The sequence below is a fragment of the Eschrichtius robustus genome, chromosome 19 (assembly GCF_028021215.1).
Source record: "Eschrichtius robustus isolate mEscRob2 chromosome 19, mEscRob2.pri, whole genome shotgun sequence".
Lineage (NCBI taxonomy): Eukaryota > Metazoa > Chordata > Mammalia > Artiodactyla > Eschrichtiidae > Eschrichtius > Eschrichtius robustus.
The window spans coordinates 28,951,568-28,972,387 of record NC_090842.1 but is presented as its reverse complement, the minus strand read 5'-3'; the positions used below and the strand labels follow the sequence as shown (position 1 = coordinate 28,972,387).

General features: G+C 42.8%; 1 protein-coding gene across 4 annotated transcripts in view; it reads left to right on the top strand.

The window, feature by feature from the left end:
- NUP93 (nucleoporin 93) overlaps positions 1–20,820 on the top strand; it is a 104,443-nt gene that overhangs the window by 72,546 nt on the left and 11,077 nt on the right. For all 4 annotated transcript variants that reach the window (XM_068528313.1, XM_068528310.1, XM_068528312.1 and 1 more), the window contains exons 6-11: positions 9,597–9,671; positions 12,322–12,411; positions 13,914–14,053; positions 17,830–17,962; positions 19,392–19,549; positions 20,632–20,797. In XM_068528313.1, the coding sequence (XP_068384414.1) occupies positions 9,597–9,671; positions 12,322–12,411; positions 13,914–14,053; positions 17,830–17,962; positions 19,392–19,549; positions 20,632–20,797 (762 nt within the window). The remainder of the gene's footprint in view (positions 1–9,596; positions 9,672–12,321; positions 12,412–13,913; positions 14,054–17,829; positions 17,963–19,391; positions 19,550–20,631; positions 20,798–20,820) is intronic.

Sequence of the window (20,820 nt, the reverse complement as noted above, 5' to 3'; positions counted from 1 at the left end):
GAGGGATCCAAGGAAGAGCTAAAGGGCCCCCAAGACAGAAACCACGGTCTTTCCGTGACTTAATCTTGAAAGTAATATCCTGTCGTTTTACTTTGATCAAGGTAAGTCACTAAATTCAGCCTATGCTCAAGGAGAGAGGATTAAACGAGGGTTCGGATCCCAGGAAGTGGGGATTGTTGGGAGCCATCTTAGAGGTTGTCAACCCCACTGGTCTCCCTGCTTTTGCCCTTGTACAGTCTTTTCAACACAACAGCCAGAGTGACGCTATTAAGACACAGGCTAGATCGTGTCACTCCTCTGTTCGGGATCCTCCAGTGACACCCATCTCGTTTGGAGTGAAAGCCAGAGTCTTTACCATGACCTCCAAGTCCCTACCTGACCTGGTCTTGTTGCCTCTCCCAGCTCAAGTTATTCTGCTCTCCCTGTTGCTCTTGTTGCGCCAGCCAGACAAGCTCATTGCAGGTTCCTGGAACGAACCGGGTAGGCTTGCTCCTGCCTCAGGTCCTCTGGGCTTCCTGTTGCTTGTGCCTAGAAGGCTCTTCCCCCAAGTAACTGCATGGCTGTCTCCCTCACTTTCTTCAAATATTACCCAGTGCCATCGCAGTGAGGCCTTCCAGGGCCTTGATATCTGAAATCCAAACCAACCTTTCCCCATTCAGCACTTTCTATATCCCCTTTTCTTGCTATATTTTTCTTTTTAGCACTTCTTCACTTTAAACCATTGTATATGTATATGTCTTTATATTGCTTACTATCTGTTTCTCACAGTAGAATGTAAGCTCCATGAAGGTAAGGATTTTTGTTTGTTGTGTTTACTCATATCTCCAGTGTCTAGAAGAGTCCCTGGAACATATTAGATGCTCTAGAAATATTTGTTGAATAAATCATTTGGCCTTAGCTAACTTTGTGCTAACCGGAGTATTAGGGATATGTTGAAACAGTGTGATTTTAGAGTGGGTATGTTTAATAGGGTTTATTTTAATTGCCAGTGTTCATTGATTGGTGGTGGTGCTAAGTTGAGGGGTTTCTCCTCTTTAAAATCTAATTTTTTTAAAGGTAATATATTCATATGACTCAAGAACTAAAGTACCCTGTCCACAGAAGCTCATTCCCTCCCCGCTTTGCCTCTCCCTAGAAGTAATCACTATTATTACTTTCTTGTGTAATATTTCCAGAGTCTCTTTATATGAATACAAGGCAATATATTATCTTCCCTCCTTCTTACACAAAAGTTATTTTACTATATGCTCTGTTCTATATCATGCTTTTTTCACTTATTTATCCTGGAGATCTTTCCTGAGAGGGATTTGAGGCTGCATCTTGGGATCAGCAGGAAAGAGTGTCTTGCTTCATTAGTGATGTCTGCCCTTGTGCCAGTGGGAGCTGTGACTTAACCACACATTTACCACGCTGGTGTTGGGGAGAGAACAGCCCTGGGGTTCAGATCCTAGCTTCAGCACTGACTAGTTCTGAGACCTCATCCAAGTTATTTAACCCTGCAGACATTTAATGTCTTCATTGGTAAAATGGGATTATTGGGAAGATTAGTGATAACATAAAGCACCTGACCCAAAATGGGCATCCCTTACTATTGTTTTAAAGTAAGTAGTTTCAGATAATTTGGAGGTGCAGGTTAAAAATTATAATGTCACAAAAATTATAGCATTAGACATTTCAAGTAATATTGCCAGTGCTTCCTGATAAATCTTTTCCCCAGAAGTTGTTTCTTAACTAGCTAGCATTCTTTTCTCATGGGAGATAGGACAACTGAGGCTCAGAGAGATGTGTAATATGCTGGTGAGATCCAGGACTGTTGGCTTCTAGACCATCGTTGTGTTGAAGTCTGGGTCAAAGGTGGGTAGCTTGGCAGTGTGTCATGCCTGCAGGATAACTTCAAACATCCTGTATCTACAAATTGGCTCCTGATTTAAAACCCAGTTTTTCTATTAAATTAGCCCCCAAAATAAATAGATGCTAAAGTCATTTAGGAAATTACTCATTAAAGACCCTGTTACACATTTCTTAGACTCAAAGATTTCAAAGAGGAGTAGAGTCTTTGGGAAAAAAGAGCTAATGTATAAAATCCTTGGCCAGCCTAATGTTTCTTAATTTCTTGTGAGTCTGGGCAGATAAGTAGAACAGCTCATGGTTTTATAAACTTCAGTTTTTAAAATTGTGTTAATAGGTTGTAGTCTGTATTGGGATTTGGAAGTAATTATAAGCTGCTAATGAGATATTCTTTCTTGATTGCTCTTGTCTTAAAAATAGACTAGTCTATTTAGTAGACTCTGCTTCCTTGACCTCGAGTCCTCCCTCTTGGAAGGGAGTTATTGATACTTTTGCTGTTCTCTGTTGTGACACCTAGCAGAGTGGATAGCTTTGCTGAAAAAGCTGGCAAATGATGCAGATGTTTCTTCAGATAATCCAGGGAATTGCCATTTCTGGAACCTTGTAGGTTTTGTTGTTTGTTGCTGTTTTGAACTTTTTTCCTGAAGTATAGCATATATACAGAAAAGTGTGCACTTTTTAAGTATACAGCTCAATGAATTACCAAAAGGGAACACACCCAGATGAAGAAACAACATTGTCGGCACCACAGCATCCCCCGTTCTGTGCCTTTTCATTCACCACCCCTCACCACCACCACCAAGAGAAACACTGTCCTAATTTCTGATGTCATAGATTAATTTTGCCTGTTTTTAAACTCTGTGTAAATGGAGTCATATGGTATGTACTCTTGTTTCTGGCTTCTTTTGCTTAACATTCTGTATATTGTTACATGTAGTTGAAGGCTATTCATTCTCATGGCCGAATAGTATGACTGCAGTCTGTTTATCCATTCTGATGTTGATGGACATTTGGATAGTTACCAATTCTTAGCTTTTATAAAGAGTGCTATTGAGAGCATTCTTGTACCTGTCTTTTGGTGAACATACGTTTGCACATCCATTGGGCACATCTAAGCGGGCAATTGCTGGGGCAGAAGGTACACATATGTTCAGCACTGTTCCAAAACGGTGTCTTAGTGTACCCTCCCACCAGCACTATGAGAATTCTCTTTGTTCCATATCTTTGCCACACTTGGTATTTTTTATCTTTTTCAGTTCAACCATTCTGGTGGATATGTGGAAGAACCATGTGTTTTTACAGGTTTTTTCCATGTAATGTTCTTCAAAATGATGGAAAGGTGGTATTATCTCCATTTGGGCAGGCACCTTCTCTACCCTCTTTATAAGAAACCACAGAGTGTGAAGGCCTGAGACAGGCTTTGGAATTCGGCAGGCCTAAGTTCCCGGGCCTCTCCCGGGAGCCCCCTGTTCTCATCCTCATTGTAAAAGGCCTCTCTTGAAGAACCGTTGGAAGGAACGTAGAACGTGTGTAAGGCGCCTGGCCCAGAGCTGGTGTAGAGTGCACGCTCAACACATCGCAGCACTGTTTATGGTGGTGGCTGGTATTTGGTAAGCTACACACTATTAAGTTCATTTTTATCATTTTAATATGGATCTTTCCCTTTTTAAGTGTCCCTTGACTTATAAAGTCACTAGGAGTGAAAAAAAATCTCAGGACATAAGTAGAAGAAATAATTAAAGTATGACTTGCCATCTAAACCATTCTTTCCTGGGCACTTTATTGTCAAGAATAAGGTTGTTGGAATCCAGAGAGTCATTAGCTAGGAAAGAGGCTTCCAGTCATTTTGAGCTGACCTTATATTTGAAGGAAAATGTCCAAATTTAGCTAATTTAATATAAAGAGAGGCTTGAGGCTTTTATTTTTAAGCAAAAATGAACTAGGAGATGGTGGTTCCTGAAACATTTTTCCCCCAAGCCTTCCAATAACAGAAGAGCAACAACACATTAGTAATGTCTATTACTGGCAAGTTTTAATAAGGGAAATGATGCTTCAGTAGCATAAATTCAAATTGGGAAGTTAATTTCCTTAGGATATCATTGAAGAAAAAGGTATAATTTTTAAAGAAAGGTAGGAATCGAAAGATTGTTATTAACTTTCCAGGTTGTAGTCTGAATAAAAATGATGTACTTTGGGCTTCCCTGGTGGCGCAGTGGTTGAGAATCTGCCTGCCAATGCAGGGGACACGGGTTCGAGCCCTGGTTTGGGAAGATCCCACATGCCGCGGAGCAACTGGGCCCGTGCGCCACAATTACTGAGCCTGCGCGTCTGGAGCCTGTGCTCCGCGACAAGAGAGGCTGCGATAGTGAGAGGCCCGCGCACCGCGATGAAGAGTGGCCCCCGCTTGCCGCAACTAGAGAAAGCCCTTGCACAGAAATGAAGACCCAACACAGCTATAAATTAATTAATTAATTAATTTTAAAAAAAATGATGTGCTTTGAAGCAAGAAAGAGACCCCTGGCTAAGAACTCCCAATGCCCTAGTCCTCGCGTCTGGCCTGTGGGGAAGAACACCCCCAGTCTGCGCTCCTTGCATGACACTACGGGCTTTGAGCATCGTTGAGAATCCTTGATATATCTTAGGCAACATTTAAAAGTAAATTTTTATCTAGCCTCAGTGTGTTGTGGCTGTATTGATATTAGACATAGTCAGTGGATGGTGCTTTAATGTATTGTCTGGAAAATGGCTCAGCCTAGCAAGCAATAGGCTCAGTAGAGAAGTTAAGTTGTAGGTTAATCATTAAAGATAATGATGTGGTGTGTGAACAGTGTGTGTTGAATGTAGTCTCTAATTTTGATCACTGACTTAATACCATATTTCACCAATTCCCAGTTACACATCTTTTCTATATTTTAACATCTCTGAAATCAAGATACGCCTTAAATTCAGTGGTGTGTCAGTTTGTCAGCATTTTTCTTTCCTAATGGTACATAAATAACATGATGCCTTACAGTTGATGGTGTACTAGATTTGATGGAATACAGTAAAAATATAGACTGACAGTATGAGTTTGAAAACCCCAGACTAGATGATTCCAAGCTGTATTTTATGGCTCCCTGGTAGTTTCCTAATTTGTTTCACGTGTTGGAATTTGAGTAGGATTTCAAATATAGAAAGTGCTCAGCTGCTCTTTCAAAAAGAAGTTTAAAGAACCCAACTCAACGGGCCCTTCATTTTGACATCAGGATATATCACATGAACACCTTCTTCTTGCACAGTGTTCTAATGGTAGAGATAGAGAGAGATTGTGAAAATTCAGCTGCTCTCCTCTACCCCCAACCCAAACATAACCTCTGACATTCTGTCCTTCCAATTCCGTCTCAGGTATTTATGTGCACATTTATACATATATGTCCATCTGATCAGTTTATTATCAATTTACTCCATAAATGGCACCATTTTATATAATAAATGCTACTACTTAGCATTATGTTTTGATTTTTTTTAACTTATTTTGGAGCTTTTTCTAGGTTAGTACATGTAGGTGTCTGTCATTTTTTAGTGTCTGTAATAGATTTCATTGTATAAATGACCCAAGTATTCTTCCCGTTTTATCCATGGAGAAGGATGCTCCAGAAAAGTTAGATGTCATTACCCAAGGTCACACAGTTGGGTTGCATTTAGAACCTGGGTCTTCTGGTGCCTCGGTGTTTTTTCTGGTAGTACTGGGCTTCTATGTACAGATACTGTAGCCAACTATTGTACAGTAATTACTTTGGTTCTGTTGTGCTTACATAAAGCCAAAACATTCCACTTGAAAATTAAAAACTCTCTTCCTTCTGTAGTATCATCACATTTTCTTTTTACTCTGTACTTGTTTTGCTAGAAGTGAGTGCTACATTCCTTCTTCCCCACCTAGAATGTGCTCTCCTTGGGAAAAGAGATTTATTCATCCCTGGATATGTTATGTACAAAAGTAGTTGCTTAATAAAAGCTTGCAGTTCCCTCCTGCCACTCTCCACCCACATCCTGCCTGTTCAGGAATGTTCTCTTAAAAATGGCTGTTTGGGGGACACCAGGTACACTGAGAAGACCCTTCTCCTCTCTGTGCTCCCAGAGACTGCTGTTTCTCCACATTATCTCCAGACTCCTGGGTGAGCCCCTTGTTGTTCTCTCTGGCCCTGCCCACCCATCTTCCCTGCCTTTCTGGTCTCTGATTCTGTGCTCCTGTTATCCCCACTGTGCTCCGATCAGGCCCCAGTACAGAGAAAACCTGAAGAGTTTGGAACGTTATTCCCACACAGCATACCGGCGTCTCCTTTCCCAGCCCTCTAGCAGCTCCTGGCTTTGAAATTCCATTGAATGTTTGCTGGTTCCTCTGCTCAGGAATGTGCATGTACACATCCTGTTGATGGATAACTGACTTTGTGTGTGGTGAAATACAGGCTCAGCCAAGGGCAAATGAAGGAAAGGTACGTTTGAAAACAAGGGCATTAGGCAAAATTAATTTAAATGGAAATTTGAAGGCCAAAAAACCAACTACTTTTTAAAATTAGGTTTTTAGTAGTACTGGAAAATATTTCTCAAGGCTGTTTATGTATACTTAGCTGAAACAACTGTGTCCTTGCAGAAGTGTTTAGTGCCATTCCCCCTCTCCTCCCCGTTTATCCCCCCCAGTTAGGTTACTGGAATTAACAGGCTTAGTGCTCTGTTCTTTCAAAAGACTCGGGGATCATCAACTTTCAGAGAGTTCTGTTCCAGAAAGATGGCCACATTATAGAACAGTCCTCAAATGCAGTGTTACTGGGAACACTCAGAATTAGTCCAGAAATAGAAAATGAGCTGGTGGGGGATTCTTTTCCTACAAGGAATGTGTTTTCATTGTAGAGGAGTGAGATGAGAATTTCCAGCCAGCACAAAGAAAATATCTTAGGTTATGTTTCTGTAGTGTCCATATCTATCCACTGTTCAACATCTGATTTAGTCCCGTGTTCATTATGGTTTATTTTTTATTTAAAAAGTGGTAACAGCTAGCATTTACTGGTCAAATGTTGGACAGTGAGCTCTTTCTACTTATTCCTACTTACTCCTTGGGAAGTAAGTACTGTTTTCTTCCCATTTAAGATTATTTTGCAAATCTATGAGGTAGATACCATTGCTGCCCCTGTGTTACAGCTAAAGAAACCCAGGCTCAAAAGAAGCAATATACTCAATCAAGGTCACGTAGCTAGTGAGTAGCGGAGCCAGGATTTCTAACTGCTACTCTCTCTTGTTCTTCAATGGCCATCCTTGGACAGTTGCCCCGGGCTGCCCCGGCTGGCAGTGTGGCCCCAGGCTGTGGGCACAAGCCACGGCTCCACTACTTCCTATTGGAGTGACCTCTGGCAAGGTGCTTTCTGTGCGCTTTTGTGTCTTCATCTGTAAAATTGTTATAATAAAAGTATGTATCTCATAGGGTTGTGGAGTTAAACACAGAAATTAAGACAGTGCTTGGCATATAGTAGTTGCTCAGTAAGTGTGGCTATTGTTACTATAACCTGATGGTTTTCAATCATTTCAAATAGGAATGTTTTCAGCTGTGAGTAACAGAAAACTTGAGTTTCTGTAGGTTGAATAGCGATTTATTTTTCTCACCTAACAAGTCTGCAGGTGTGGAGAGTGTGGGCCTTAATTCAGTAGCTCTGCAGTGCCATCAGAGACACCTCCTTGTCTCTGTATGCCACCATTTTTAGCACGGCCACTTACTTCGGGCTCACAAGCTGATTGCTGCAGCTCTAGACAGCCTGTTTGCGTTCAGGGGAGAAAGCTGAAAGGCCATGCCAGCCTCTTTTTTCTCCCTTTATCAGGAAAAGCAGAAGCTGCACTAAGCCAGAATGTACTACCAGGCTTGTGCTTTCATCCGGTTGGCTAGAACCAGGGTGCATGGCCACTCCTAGCTGCAGTAGAGGCTGGGAAAGGGTAGTGTGTAGGGGTCAGCTCATGAGGACCTATTGTTAGAGTTTCAGGAAATTTGCCGTCTAGTTGATACTACTTGGAATAGCTTGATTTCTGCCACGGTGGGAATATTTACACCAGAAACCAGCAAACACTACAAATCAAGTCCCCTTTCCCAAGCCAGTTGTTAAACATTTACCAGCACACCATTGGATATATTTAACTCCATATGCCAGAGTGGGAAGTGGCAGCGAGTAGAAGTGAGAGGTAGGGATGTGAAATGGTCATTGGGTCAGCCAAGCAGCAGCATCTTCCAAGCTTACCATTGGATGGAGAGAGTTAGATGCCAACATATGGAAAATTTTATTAGTCCGTTTTTTAGAAAGACTAAAGTTAACCTTTAGCTAAGCTTATTCCCTATTATAAACAAGTATGAATCAAAATTAGGTGTATTCTACTAGGTATATTAGTTATATTCTTAAATTTCCAATACATTGGTTTTTACTGTACTGTAGTGAGATCAAATTCGATATTTTGAACAGTAAACTGTTTAAAGCTCTTTTAATACCAATGATTGCAGAAAATCAGAGCTGGGGAGGACCTCTCGAGATTGTCTAGGACAGCCCCTTCATCAGCCAAGGGGAACCTGAGGCTCCAAGGATATGTGCTTTGCCCAGACCCCAAAGCAAGGGAGTGGAGCAGTCCTCCTGGAACCCAGGTGTCCTGACAGTCCAGTGTTCATTCCAGAACCTGAGGGTTTACAACCCACCTTTCTGCTTCCTGCTTCTTCCTATTCCCTGTCCTGCCCCAGTGTATGCTCATGCTGGTATCCCTTTTACCAGCTTTGGTGGTGCTAGGAAGTTTTGCTGCTATCTGCCATGTGTCTCCCAGGGAACCTACTTTAAACTGCTTTGTTTTAGATTTTAGAGAATAGAGCATTGATTTTTTTTTTTTTTTTAATGAGAGAAGCTTGAAGAATTCGATCTTTGCTACAGTACAGTACAAACTAATATTGGAAATTTAAGAATATGCCTAATATACCTAATTGGAACATACCTGATTTTGATCCATATTTTTTTACAGTAGGGAATAAACTTAGCTAAAAATTAAACTTTAGTCTTTCTTAAAAAAGACTAATAATTTTTTCCGTATGTTGGTGTCTAACTCTCCCCATCAGATGGTAAGCTCTTTGGGAACAGCCTCTGTGGGCTGTCTTGTCATCCCTGTGGGGATGGAAGTGTACACACTGTGCATGTGGCAGGCAGGCACTTAGCAGATGTTTGCTGAATAAATGAATGCCCAACTTAGACTGGCTTCATATTTTCAGATGCATAAAGTTCATCAGTAGCTGTTGTCTTAGTGTGGACTCTAGATAGGAAATGTCTGAATCCTGGTGTTGCGACCCTATAAACTCCATTTCCTCAGCTGTCTGATATGAGTGATGGAAACAGGAGACCCACATACACCACAGCCTCACTGGTGTAAAGACATGGAGGGGGAAGATGAGGTGGACTGGGGAATTGAAACCGAATGTTACAAAGAGGTGCCTTTCCAGAAACCATTACTGAGATATCCTTACAGCTTCTCCAACCTCCTGTTATTTTTGAGTTGAGTCCCATGCCTGCTGCCTTCTCATGTGATCATGGTAAGAGAGTTGCCTTCTATTGAAGCCCCTAAAATCATCGTTTTGAGGAAGTCTGAGTAGGAAACAGAAACAGCTTTGTTAAAGACAAACATATGTTTATGGTTTTTTTTTTTTCTTTACATGACTGAATGCTGTTCTGAACCAATTCTGAATGTGTATTTATCTACAGCCAAGTTACATCAGTGATGCGGGACCCCCTGGTCGAAGCTCTCTGGACAGCGTCGAGATGGCCTATGCCCGGCAGGTGAGTGTGTTCCCAAGGAAGATCGAATCCAGGAAAATCCCTGTGAGCCCGCTGGGAAGCAAAGGAGAACACAGACTTCATGCAAAAGTCCAACCCTGAAGACAGGTTGGATTTTCGTTCAGAGGACATGTTAATATTTTACCATCTGGGTCCCTGGAGAAGTCTATCAAATTGGGTAATAGAATGACTCAGGTTTGATTTAGGGAAATTGAAATCTGCCTCACACACTGACCAAGGCATCTCATTTTGCATTTGGCAACAGCCCATGTACGGTAAAGCTTTGAGTAACTGCACTGCTGAGCAAATGGAGTTCTGTATTAACTGATCACCTGGTCGGCGAATGGTATTATCAGAAATGCTTCTTCACTCTGTTGTAGAGAGAAATTTTCTAAATGCTTTTCTGCCTTGGTAAGCAGAGTGTACTCACCATTACCTGATATTACTGTCCTGGAGAAGCTTATGATATTTGGGGGGTTGTGATTCTTGTGGTATATCATGACCATGCAATAGTTTGAGTATGGATTGAGACACTTTGTGGTAAAGCTCAGGGACTCTGTTGACTGAAACTGTGCTTAGGACAGTACATACCTGGAATTGACTTTTTGAATAAAGCAGTGCTGGCCACCTATGTATTTTATTCTAATTTGCCGCTTTGCTGCACAAAGTATCAAGAAGGGAAAACAGTCTTGTTTCTTGAATTGAGGGTGGTGGGCTTCCATCCCCTTTAAATTGTCCTGCACCAGCAGTGACCAAGGAACATCTGTTCTGTCGTGACCAACTCCCGCGATTCTTTTTTTTCTTTATAAATTTATTTATTCATTTGTTTTTTATTTTTTTATTTTGGCTGTGTTGGGTCTTCATTGCTGCACATGGCTTTCTCTAGTTGAGGCAAGCAGGGGCTACTCTTCTTGCGGTGCACGGGCTTCTCATTGTCGTGGCTTCTGTTGTTGCAGAGCACAGGCTCTGGAGCGCAGGCTCAGTAGTTGTGGCGCATGGGCTTAGTTGCTCCACAGCATGTGGGATCTTCCCGGGCCAGGGATCAAACCCATGTCCCCTGCATTGGCAGGTGGATTCTTAACCACTGCACCACCAGGAAAGCCCTCCCACGATTGGTGCCACTGTGGCCCTCAGCATCACCCAATTCCTTTCTTCCGTCCAACCTGGGCTGGGGTGGGGTGGGGTAGGTGGAGACAAAAACACATGGTGGCTATAGAGGTGAACAGGGGGAGGGGAGAACCTGCTAGACCCTGTGCCTTTAACAGAGGGGTGCCTTAACTGAATTATTTGGTGAGCTGATGGTATTATCGGAGATCCTTCTTGTACCCCTTGTTGAGAAAAATGTTCTAGATGCTCTTTTTAAGCCTCGCTCCTTCAGTGTACCACTGCCAGTTCTAACTCTAGGCATCTCAAACCAGCCACATCAGCTTCCCTCACATAAGTCCCCCTCCTTCCAACTCCCTCATGTTTTACTACTGGGCCTTCATTTATTTTTTTCTCCAGTTTTTAGATCTCTCTCTTTCTCCCACACTACATCTACATTTTTTAAAATTTCACTTTCATTATGTGACTGACTTCCATTGCCACAGGCACCGTCAGAATTCAGGCCTAATGAAATTACAAGCTTTTGAGGAGAGAAACCATGTATCTTCTGTGTCTGCGAAGACTAAAACTTCATAAAACTAAGGTTTACTAGCACTCAGGACACTGGAGTGTCATGTATCTGTTTACATGGCTATCCCCTCCAGTGGAGAGCAAATCTTTATATCCCACGTTGAACACAGTACCCCAGGGAAGGCTCCTCATAAATGGCTCCCCATTTCATTTAATCTTTATAACACTCCTGGAGGCTGCATGATACTCTCCCCCATTTAGAGTAGAGGGAGGTAAGGTTCGACAGGGTCCTGACTTGTCTAACGTCACTACCTTGTTCAGTCCTCGGTAGAGCAGGGACTTCAGATGCAAAGAGTAGAACTTACTAGTTTTTACCATCGTTATGTTGGGTTTTTTTAAATAAAATCCAAAGTAATATTGGCTTTTCCATTCGTTGAACGTCACATAGTTCCTTTTTCTTGAGAAAATTTTACTAAGGAGCTGGGATTCTTTCCCGGAGAAACGGGTACTGCAGATGGGCAGCAACTGCTCTTCTAAAACACGTGGAGGGCTGCGACCTGACAGTCCTTACTAAGTCCACAAGCCCTGGGCCTGGGGCCATTCAGTCCTTTTGCCAGAAAGATTACCAAATGTTTCCCTGGGTTCCTAGGAGCAGCAGCAGGAGACCTTCCACTGTCCCATCTTCCACTTTGGTCCTTGCTCTCTGGGACTGATGGTCTGCTGGGCAGAGCAACGCAGAACTGCCCGTGGGACTCCCCCCCAACCCCCGGGACCACCCTGCTCCCACTCCTCAGATGTTAGGAAGGCTGGGCTAGCGACTAGCTTTGGTGGGTGTTGATGCTGCTGTCTGAAGCTCAGGCACAGAACTGGGAAGCTGGCCGGGGGCCTTGCCCTCCAGGCAGTGTGGATAGCTCAGCCACTCTGAGGAAGGAAAGCTTCTGACCATTGGGCAGAAGCTGGTTTCAGAACTGCTTCAAGGGGTTCTAAAAAGAAAAGGTGAAAATAGAATTTGTGCTATTTACTTGGCTTTTCCTTTCAGATTTATATCTATAACGAGAAGATTGTCAACGGACACCTGCAGCCTAACCTTGTGGACCTCTGTGCTTCCGTCACAGAGCTGGATGATAAGGTAGCGCTCAGAGCTGACCTGAGGAGACATGTGGGGTCTGGTGTTCCAATGGGATTAGCAGCTTGCTGACTTGGCAGAAATGTGCTGAAGAGAAACTCTATGCCATGGAAGAAGATGTTAACTGTTCTTCAGAGTTTTACTTTAAATAATTTTGGGATGGTTTTTTGATGATGATCCTATATATATAAATATATGTATCTTTATGCATCTCCAAAAGGCCCAACAAAGCTGTGTTTGCTTTGAAGTCCTGTCAGGCTCCAGCTCCTCCCTGCCAGTTTTCCTCCTTAGACAGACTAACAGGCTCTTTCATGAGATGTGAATTGTAAAGGTGATGCAGTTTTCACACCAGTGAGCCCCTTGAACTTGACTCAGGTGGGGTCTTTAAAAGCCACTGGTTCTGTTCCTCTCTGACTCCCCATCTTTATTCCTGTCCCTCAGTTCTCATCCTTGGCCAATTTTCTCCCGCTGGGGGAAAAAAATTAAAAAGGGGATGGATAGATTGGTAGGTGGCCAGGAGGAAGGGAGAAAGGAGGAAAGGCTATAACGGAAGCAAGCACTTGTACACACTTTTTTTTCCTTCAAAAATGCTTTATTTTTTTTTTAATGGTAAATATAAGGCAATACAAACCAATCTAAAGAAAATAAGAATTTATCTACCATCTGACCACCTAAAAAGGGTCACATTTAGGGTGGATTTTCTACAGTTTTTAATTTTTGAGAGAAACAGTAAAAACAGGATTTTCTCTTTTCCTTTGGAAAAGGTGTAAACCTGCTTTTTCTCTAATCGCTACTGTCTTCCAAGGATTCTTAACTTTATGTTTTGCAAAGGTTCAGGGAACACATTTTTAGGAGAGGTTTACAGCCAGGAGGATTCTGGGAAGAGGGAGTCCAGCTGTGTGGTGGTAACACACAGGAGAGATCACCGGTGCCTTTCCTAGGAGGCCACAGGAAGGCGTCTTTTGAAGGGAGTGAATAGGCAGGAGAAAAGGAGGCTGTGCCACTCACACGGTGGGGTAAGAGCAGTGGCCCCTGGAGAGCCTCTGGGAGGACAAAACCTGTATTATTTAGGTTAAACTCTTATTTTAAGCCTTAAATTCCAATGACCTTGTAAGGACTGAAACGCAGCTACTTGAGTTTAAACTCCTAGAGCTTTGGATGATTATAAATGTATTCACTCTCTCTTAAGGGGTAACCCACTGAGATTCAGTGTTCTTGTTCGTTTTATGTGGTCTTAATTATGTAGGTGGTTATGTCAGACCTGGAATAGTAATTGATCTGAAAACCAGCTCGGGACGGGGGCTGCTCGCAGGGAAGACGGGAGCCTGGCAGCTGGCCGGGAAGAGGTGCGTCTTCTGTACTGGGCTTGAGCCTGAGGGCCTCAGACAGGACGTTAACCTCTTCCCCCTCCATGTCCCGCCTGCCTTTGAGTCAGATTGCCGGGAAGAACCAGGCAATTTCCCTGGCCCCACAGCATTGTCACATGTAGTCTCATTTATGTGCAGAACATCTCTGACATGTGGACCATGGTAAAACAAATGACAGACGTGTTGTTGACACCGGCGACTGATGCCCTGAAGAGCCGCAACAGCGTGGAAGTGCGCATGGAGTTCGTCAGGCAGGCCTTGGGATACCTCGAGCAGAGGTAAGGCAACGGCAGCACAGAGACTGGCTTTAAAATCCCCCGAAGGCAGCCATTCTTGGGTTTCAAGTAGTCCTCAAGCTAAGTGCTCTGTAGCTGGTATCATTTAAACAAGGTTGAGCAAGTCTGAGAGGTGTTAACGCTGTTTTCCGAAACACTTCTCTACCAGCAGTATTTATGCACCGATGTAAAATCATTTTGAGTGGGAGCACTGAGCGCTGTTAGGCTTTTCTTTTTCTCTTTGTCCACTCTCTGTCCCTCAGCACAGAGTCATGGTTATTAGGGCACGATGCCTTGGGTCAGGATCCTTGTCCCTCCTGTGGTTCAGCCATTACTGCTTAGGTTTTTTGGTTTTCTCTAGGCATTTTAATTTTCCCACCCAGCGTTACCACCTTCAAACCTTAGGAAGACCCCTTGATCCTTTGTTTTCCTTCTGGCTCTACTTGGTTAATCCTTGTGAGTCCAGGTCCTTCCCGGCTGCTAATGCCTCTGATTTGTGCCTGGGTTTTTTTTGCCATCTCCTCACTAATTGGAGTTGGTCACCAAGGGGTTTGTGGCTGTGCCCTTGTGCCCTAACTGTTGTCCCCCTTGTTGGTAGGGCCCGTGCCATCCATCCACTCCCTGTGGACACTCCTTGTTCTGAATTGGCCAGCAGGGGTTGTCATGAGCGTGCAACAGACCCTCTTTATTTCAGAGACAGGGTGCTGGGCCTCTCTCTGTTGGCTCGAGAAGAGAAAGCCAAGCTGAATACACTTGCTCAATTGCAGTTCTTTGCTGCTGAGCCCATGTAGCTGCCAATGGCCTTGTAGTGTGGTCACCCTCTGTCAACAAAATAATACTTCATTAGGAAGTCAAGGTAATTCAGACCTGGTACAGCAGAGAGGGAACAGGTTTTTATACCAAATACTAAATTAATTATATAATAGCTACATGAGATGAACACCATCAGACATATTAAACTCACTAGCCTCCATTCTTTTGTTAAGAAAAATCTGGAACTCCAGATTTATTATTGGTTTTTTATTGCTTCTGGCACAGGGCACAAAGAGTTCATGAAGTATTATATCAGGCTTTCACTAAATTTTTGTAATGTAAGTTTCTAAGTCTTCAGCCATAAAGAACCTAATGTATATAGTGGTATTTATTTGCTACAAATCAGCAAAATATGAGTCAGAAGTTCTTACAACATATAAAAAACATTAGGATTTTATGTTTTAATGTGTGTACGTATATGACTGCTCATGACTGCTTTTCTTCAATAAACCTCATCCTTAACGTTGGCGCTCGACTTCACCAGTGGTACCAGGCTGCAATTTTTGGTTTTATATATGTAAGCTATCCCATTTCTTTTATTATTCTTTTCGTTTAGTTTTTTTGGAATTATGTTGTTCCATTAATTCCTTTAGCAGCACTTGGAGCTATTTGGGAGTTTCCTGTGCACAACTATTGTATGCTTATTTTCTTTTTCATTCTAGTAGCATCACTCTCTGATGGCATCCTTTTTAAGATTTGTTGTCCTTTTTGATAAAGGGAATATTTCAGATAATTGTACTCACTAAAAAAAATATTTTTTCTGTTGCTAATCCACTGACAGTGTAACGTACATACAGTATTTCAAGTGATGTAATACACCAGGTGGCAAAGTAGACCTGGTCCCAAATTATTTTTGGGGTATAAGGCTGAAAATGTTGAGAAAATATAGCGTTGGTCTGTTTCCTGCCACATTCCAAATTTGAAGCAAGGTACACATTTCTTAGCTCTCAAGGAATTTAGGCTCTGAGGCCCTTTCCAGCATGTGAGTTGTCTTCATTCAAGTTTGAAGAGACCATAGTGGGCATCTGTTTGTCCTGGTTGCTACAGGACTCTTCTGTAATCTCTTTTCCAACCTCTGCTTTTAAATACTTCCAGTGATGGCGAACTCATTACATTTGCTAAATAGAATTGTGTTCATTTTTCATTATGAAAATACTACATGACTGTTATAGAAATTTTGGAAGATGCCAAAAAGAGGACCTGAAAAAGGGAGCGGTCCCCTTTCCCCTCCCAGAGGCCCCTGGCACCTTGCTGTATTTCCTTACACCCACACCCCCCCCGCCACCTTTTTGGACATGTGAATATTTTGTTTGATATGTATATTTTACACAGCTTATAATCCAAATGTGTACAATATATGGTTTTATATAGTTTGCTTTTAAAATTTTCTGTCAGTATCATTTTTTATGACTACATCAATTTCCATTGAGTCTGTTTTCTGTAATTGACAGTTAGGTGTTTTTCTCTGTGTGTGTCTCTCTCTTTCTCTCTCTGTCTCACTCTCACCCTGTCTCTCTCAGTTGGTTATTATACTTAATGTGGTATAATATTAATATTATTATGTGGTTGAACATATGGAGCACCTGACTTTTTGAGGCAGTCTGTTTTGTTTTGGACAAGAAACATATTTAGAAAGTTCTTCAATGTATTAACCCCATGTTTGGGTATCTATAACTTGAACCATTTAATCTTAATATAAAAGCAATTTTAAAACACTGTAAAGGATTTTAAGAAGCCTGCTAGCAAATAAATAAACAGGAAATGATAGAAAATCATTTGCAACCACCAATGTGACAATGGGTTCAGCAAGGACCACCAGTGGAAACTATTGGGTGAAAGATTATTGGTGAACAGATTATTCACATGATGTCCAAGTATTACCCCATAGAGTACTTATTAATTACAAAAGGGAAAGGAGGTGCTTTTACAGCGGTGAAATCTGGTGGACAACACCTTTAACCAAGTGATCAAATTAAATGTTACCAAGAAGGGCAAAATGGTATTATTACCTGCCTCATTGTGGCAGTACCAGCATCAGCTGTGTAGGTAGGGTTCTTGGCAAAAAAGTTGAACCTGAGTCAAGTCATGAGAAACTATTCAGCTTGTGGGACATTTTACTAGGTAGCTAGTAGCCTGGATTCTTTTTAAAAAGGTCAGTGTCTTTATATAAAAGGTGTTAGAATTACCCTAGATTAAGGGAAATGGAAGTGGTATGACAGCTAAATTTCATGCATTCCCTTGACTGGATCCTGGATTTAAAAAAAAAAAAAAAAACTATGAAGGATGTTATTAAGAAATTTGAATATGTGTTATATTTTAGATAATAACAGTACATTAATGTTAAATTTCGTAGTGTCATGATAGTATTGAGGTTAGGTAGGAGAATGTCCTAACTAGGAGATACATGGTGAAGTATTTACAGATGAGGTAGCCCCTGATTTCTATATTTCTATAACATTTTCAAATGGTTCAGAAAAAAAGTATGTGTGTTTGTGTATGTGTGTATATCTACATATATATAGAGAGAAAAAAACATGCATACAAATATTAACAATTGGTGAATCTAAGTAAAGGGTATATGAGCATTCTTTGGACTATTCATTTTTTGTAGGTTTAAAAATTTTCAAAATGAAAAATTTGAAAAGATCCCACTAGAGCATTAGGCTGTGAGCTGGAGCAATTATTATTCTGCACGTTAGCCCTTAATGCATTTGAAGTCCACTATTATGTTGCTCCAGGGATTCTTTTGAGTATCCGCAGTGATGAGAAATCTTCACAGTGGTCCACTGCCCAATGAATAAATAATGTAGTTTGCTTCATTAAGCATGCACTGTTTACTCTTCTATGTTAGGTTGAAATCCAGGCCCTTCCCTGTGGAGTTCACAGTCTAATGTTGTGGGTATGGACATAGATACGTGTAATATGTGTTTTCAACCTCCCTTTTTTTGCCTTTAAATTTTTTCCAGTTATAAGAATTACACCCTTGTGACTGTCTTTGGCAACTTGCATCAGGCCCAGCTGGGCGGGGTGCCTGGGACTTACCAGTTGGTTCGAAGTTTCCTGAACATTAAACTTCCGGCTCCCTTGCCTGGACTTCAGGTATTGGCATCTTTCTGTATGTGGTCAGTTACTTTCCCAGAGCAGTCTCTCTCAGATAGGCGTTTTCAGTTTAAATGAGGTTATGTGTGGGAACTACTATATGGAGAAGAGACCAGAGGGGGCGGGGAGAGAAGCTAGGAGACCTTGGGAGACTGGTGGTGCAGGAGTCCAGGTGATAATGGTGGTTGCTCAGCTTAGGGTGGAGGAGGGTGCAGGGGGATGATGTCATTGGGTTCTGGACATGTTTTGAAAGTAGACCCAATAGGACTGTGGAAGAACTTGGATGTGGCAGAGTCAGGACTGACTTCTGAGATTGTTGGCTCAAACAGCTGGAAGAACAGAGTTAGATATGGGTCCTAGAATGCGCCTTTCTTCTCAGCTCACAGTCTAGTTACAGCCAGATAGACTCTGTGCAAAGTGCTGAACCGAAACTGTGTACCAAGGGTGGTGGGATGCAGGCTCCTGGCTTCATACAGGAGGTGAGACCCACACTTGTGCTTGAAGAGTAGGGGCTTGCCAGCCAGGGGTCTGGGAAAAGGGTATTCCAGGAGGAGGGAGGAGCGTGAACAAATGCGTGGAGGCAAGAAAGAGTATCTGGCGTATCGGGTGTGTGGTAGGGCTGGACCAGCTTGGGGCCAGCTGGTGACGGCCTTGATCAAGCACCAGGCTAAGCACTTAGGATGTAAATTGCTCAAAGGGGTTTAAGTGAGGAAGTGACACGATCAGATCTGGGCTTAAGAAAGAGTCCTGCCGAGGGAAGGGTGGAGGGGCCAAGAAAGGAAGTCTGAGGTCCACTTTTCTGGAGGAGTTGGGGAGAAGCAGAGAGAGGAGTAACCACAGGGCTGCTGCACAGGCGATGACAAAGCCACTTTTAGGAGAGAGAAGCTCTAGTGCTGGGAGAGTGGGAGCAGAGCTGCTTGCTTAGACTCCCCAGTGCATAACGTAGCACGGTGTCCAAAACAAAGATACTAAGTGAATGAACAACTAACAGGTGAATGGAAGTGCCGGAATCCATTTAGCTAATCATTAATGGTTAACACTTCATAAACGCAAATATGATGATAGTCTCTTATTGGTCAGTGAACGTCCTTAGCCTGAGTGCACGTCTGTAAATGATCACAGAAGAACATGTCACCTGATTGCTGTGGGTACTGGGGTTCCACGGAGAACCCACTGGCTGTCTTTGAATCCTGTGCACACAGTGCTGTAGAGGAAAGGCTCTCGAGCCAGACTGCCGCTTACCAGCGTACCTTGGAAAAATTATTTAACATCCCCATGCCTCAGGTTCCTGGTTTGTAAAACAGAGAGGAGGAGGCCATTCATGGTCCCTGCCTAGTGGAGTTGTGAGATTAAGTGACTTAATACAAGAAGAGGGCTTAGCTGAGGGCCAGCACATCGAAAGTCGTCAGTTAAACCTTTCCTCTTTTAGGATGGAGAGGTGGAAGGCCATCCTGTGTGGGCGTTAATTTATTACTGCCTGCGCTGTGGAGACCTGCTTGCCGCTTCACAGGTGGTCAACCGAGCCCAGCACCAGCTGGGAGAGTTTAAAACTTGGTTCCAGGAGTACATGAACAGCAAGGACAGAAGGTACGGTGAATGAGATGGTGCATCCAGAAGAAGCCACGTGGAATCAGCAGGGTGGCCCCCACTGGCGTTGCTCCCTTGTCCTTGTGCATGGCTCCAAATAAGTTTCTGCTTGGGAGAAAAATGAAGTTTAGAAAGCAAGTAGAACTGTGTAGAATAACAGTTGAAAACATTAAAAGAGCCCCATTCTGATACCATGTGTACACTTACAAAGTCCCAGGCACATCAAGGGTGCTTTATTAAATGAAACTTTGTTGTATTACACTTCACTTGTTCACACTTAGTGCTTTTCTGGTTGACCCAAATGACAATATACACTTCATACTCAAAGGCCAGAGTTAGAAGTTAGCAAACTTGAGATATAATCATTGAATTAGTTCAGTAAGTTTTTTGTTTTTTTTTTTTTTTAGTTCTCTTGCATTAAGGAACTGCTAAGCATTCGTTTTTCTCTGGTTTTTGTTAATGTAATAGGAGTTAAGTTCATATTCGAACCCAGTTTAAATATACATACATGTATGTAGAAGAAATAAGGGTGGTTACCCCAGTTATACATGTGGGAAACCAGGGTTACTTTTTTGGCAGTGTCAATAATGCCATGTCCAGAGATTGTCTTAAACCATAAGCCCTGTCTGGCTCATGTTAGTGTAAAGTAGGGACAGTGTTTTAGGGTTCCCCCAGATGCAGACCCTGAGGCAAGGGTTTGAGTGCACGGAGTTTATTTGGGAGGTGATCTCACAGGGATAAGGGAGTGGAGAAGCCAGAGCGGGGCTAAGGCACTTAAGGGACTGACTCACTCTTGCCCATCACTGCTTGAGGGCTGCTGGGGAGGTGGGTGGAGGATTAGTTCCCCAGACCTTCCCACGTGCCTCTGACAGCCACTGCTTGAGGAAGCCAGTGGGCGGAGACGCAGGTGCTGGTAGCTGCAAGTCTGGTTAAAGTGATGGTGCCCGTGGGTATGGGTGGGACAGTGTTACCCTCCGTGAAGGAAGGCTTCGTGACTCTGCTGTGTGGTTGGGACCTGGGTGCTTTCAGATGCCTGTGAGGATCTTTAGCATATGTGTCTGTGTGTTCCCTTGTGTCTCTAGATTGTCCCCAGCTACGGAGAACAAGCTCCGACTGCATTACCGCAGGGCCCTCAGGAACAACACGGACCCCTACAAACGGGCTGTGTACTGTATCATTGGCAGATGTGACGTCACCGACAACCAGAGCGAGGTGGCCGACAAAACTGAGGACTACCTGTGGCTGAAGGCAGGCGCTGCTTCCCTTGCCCA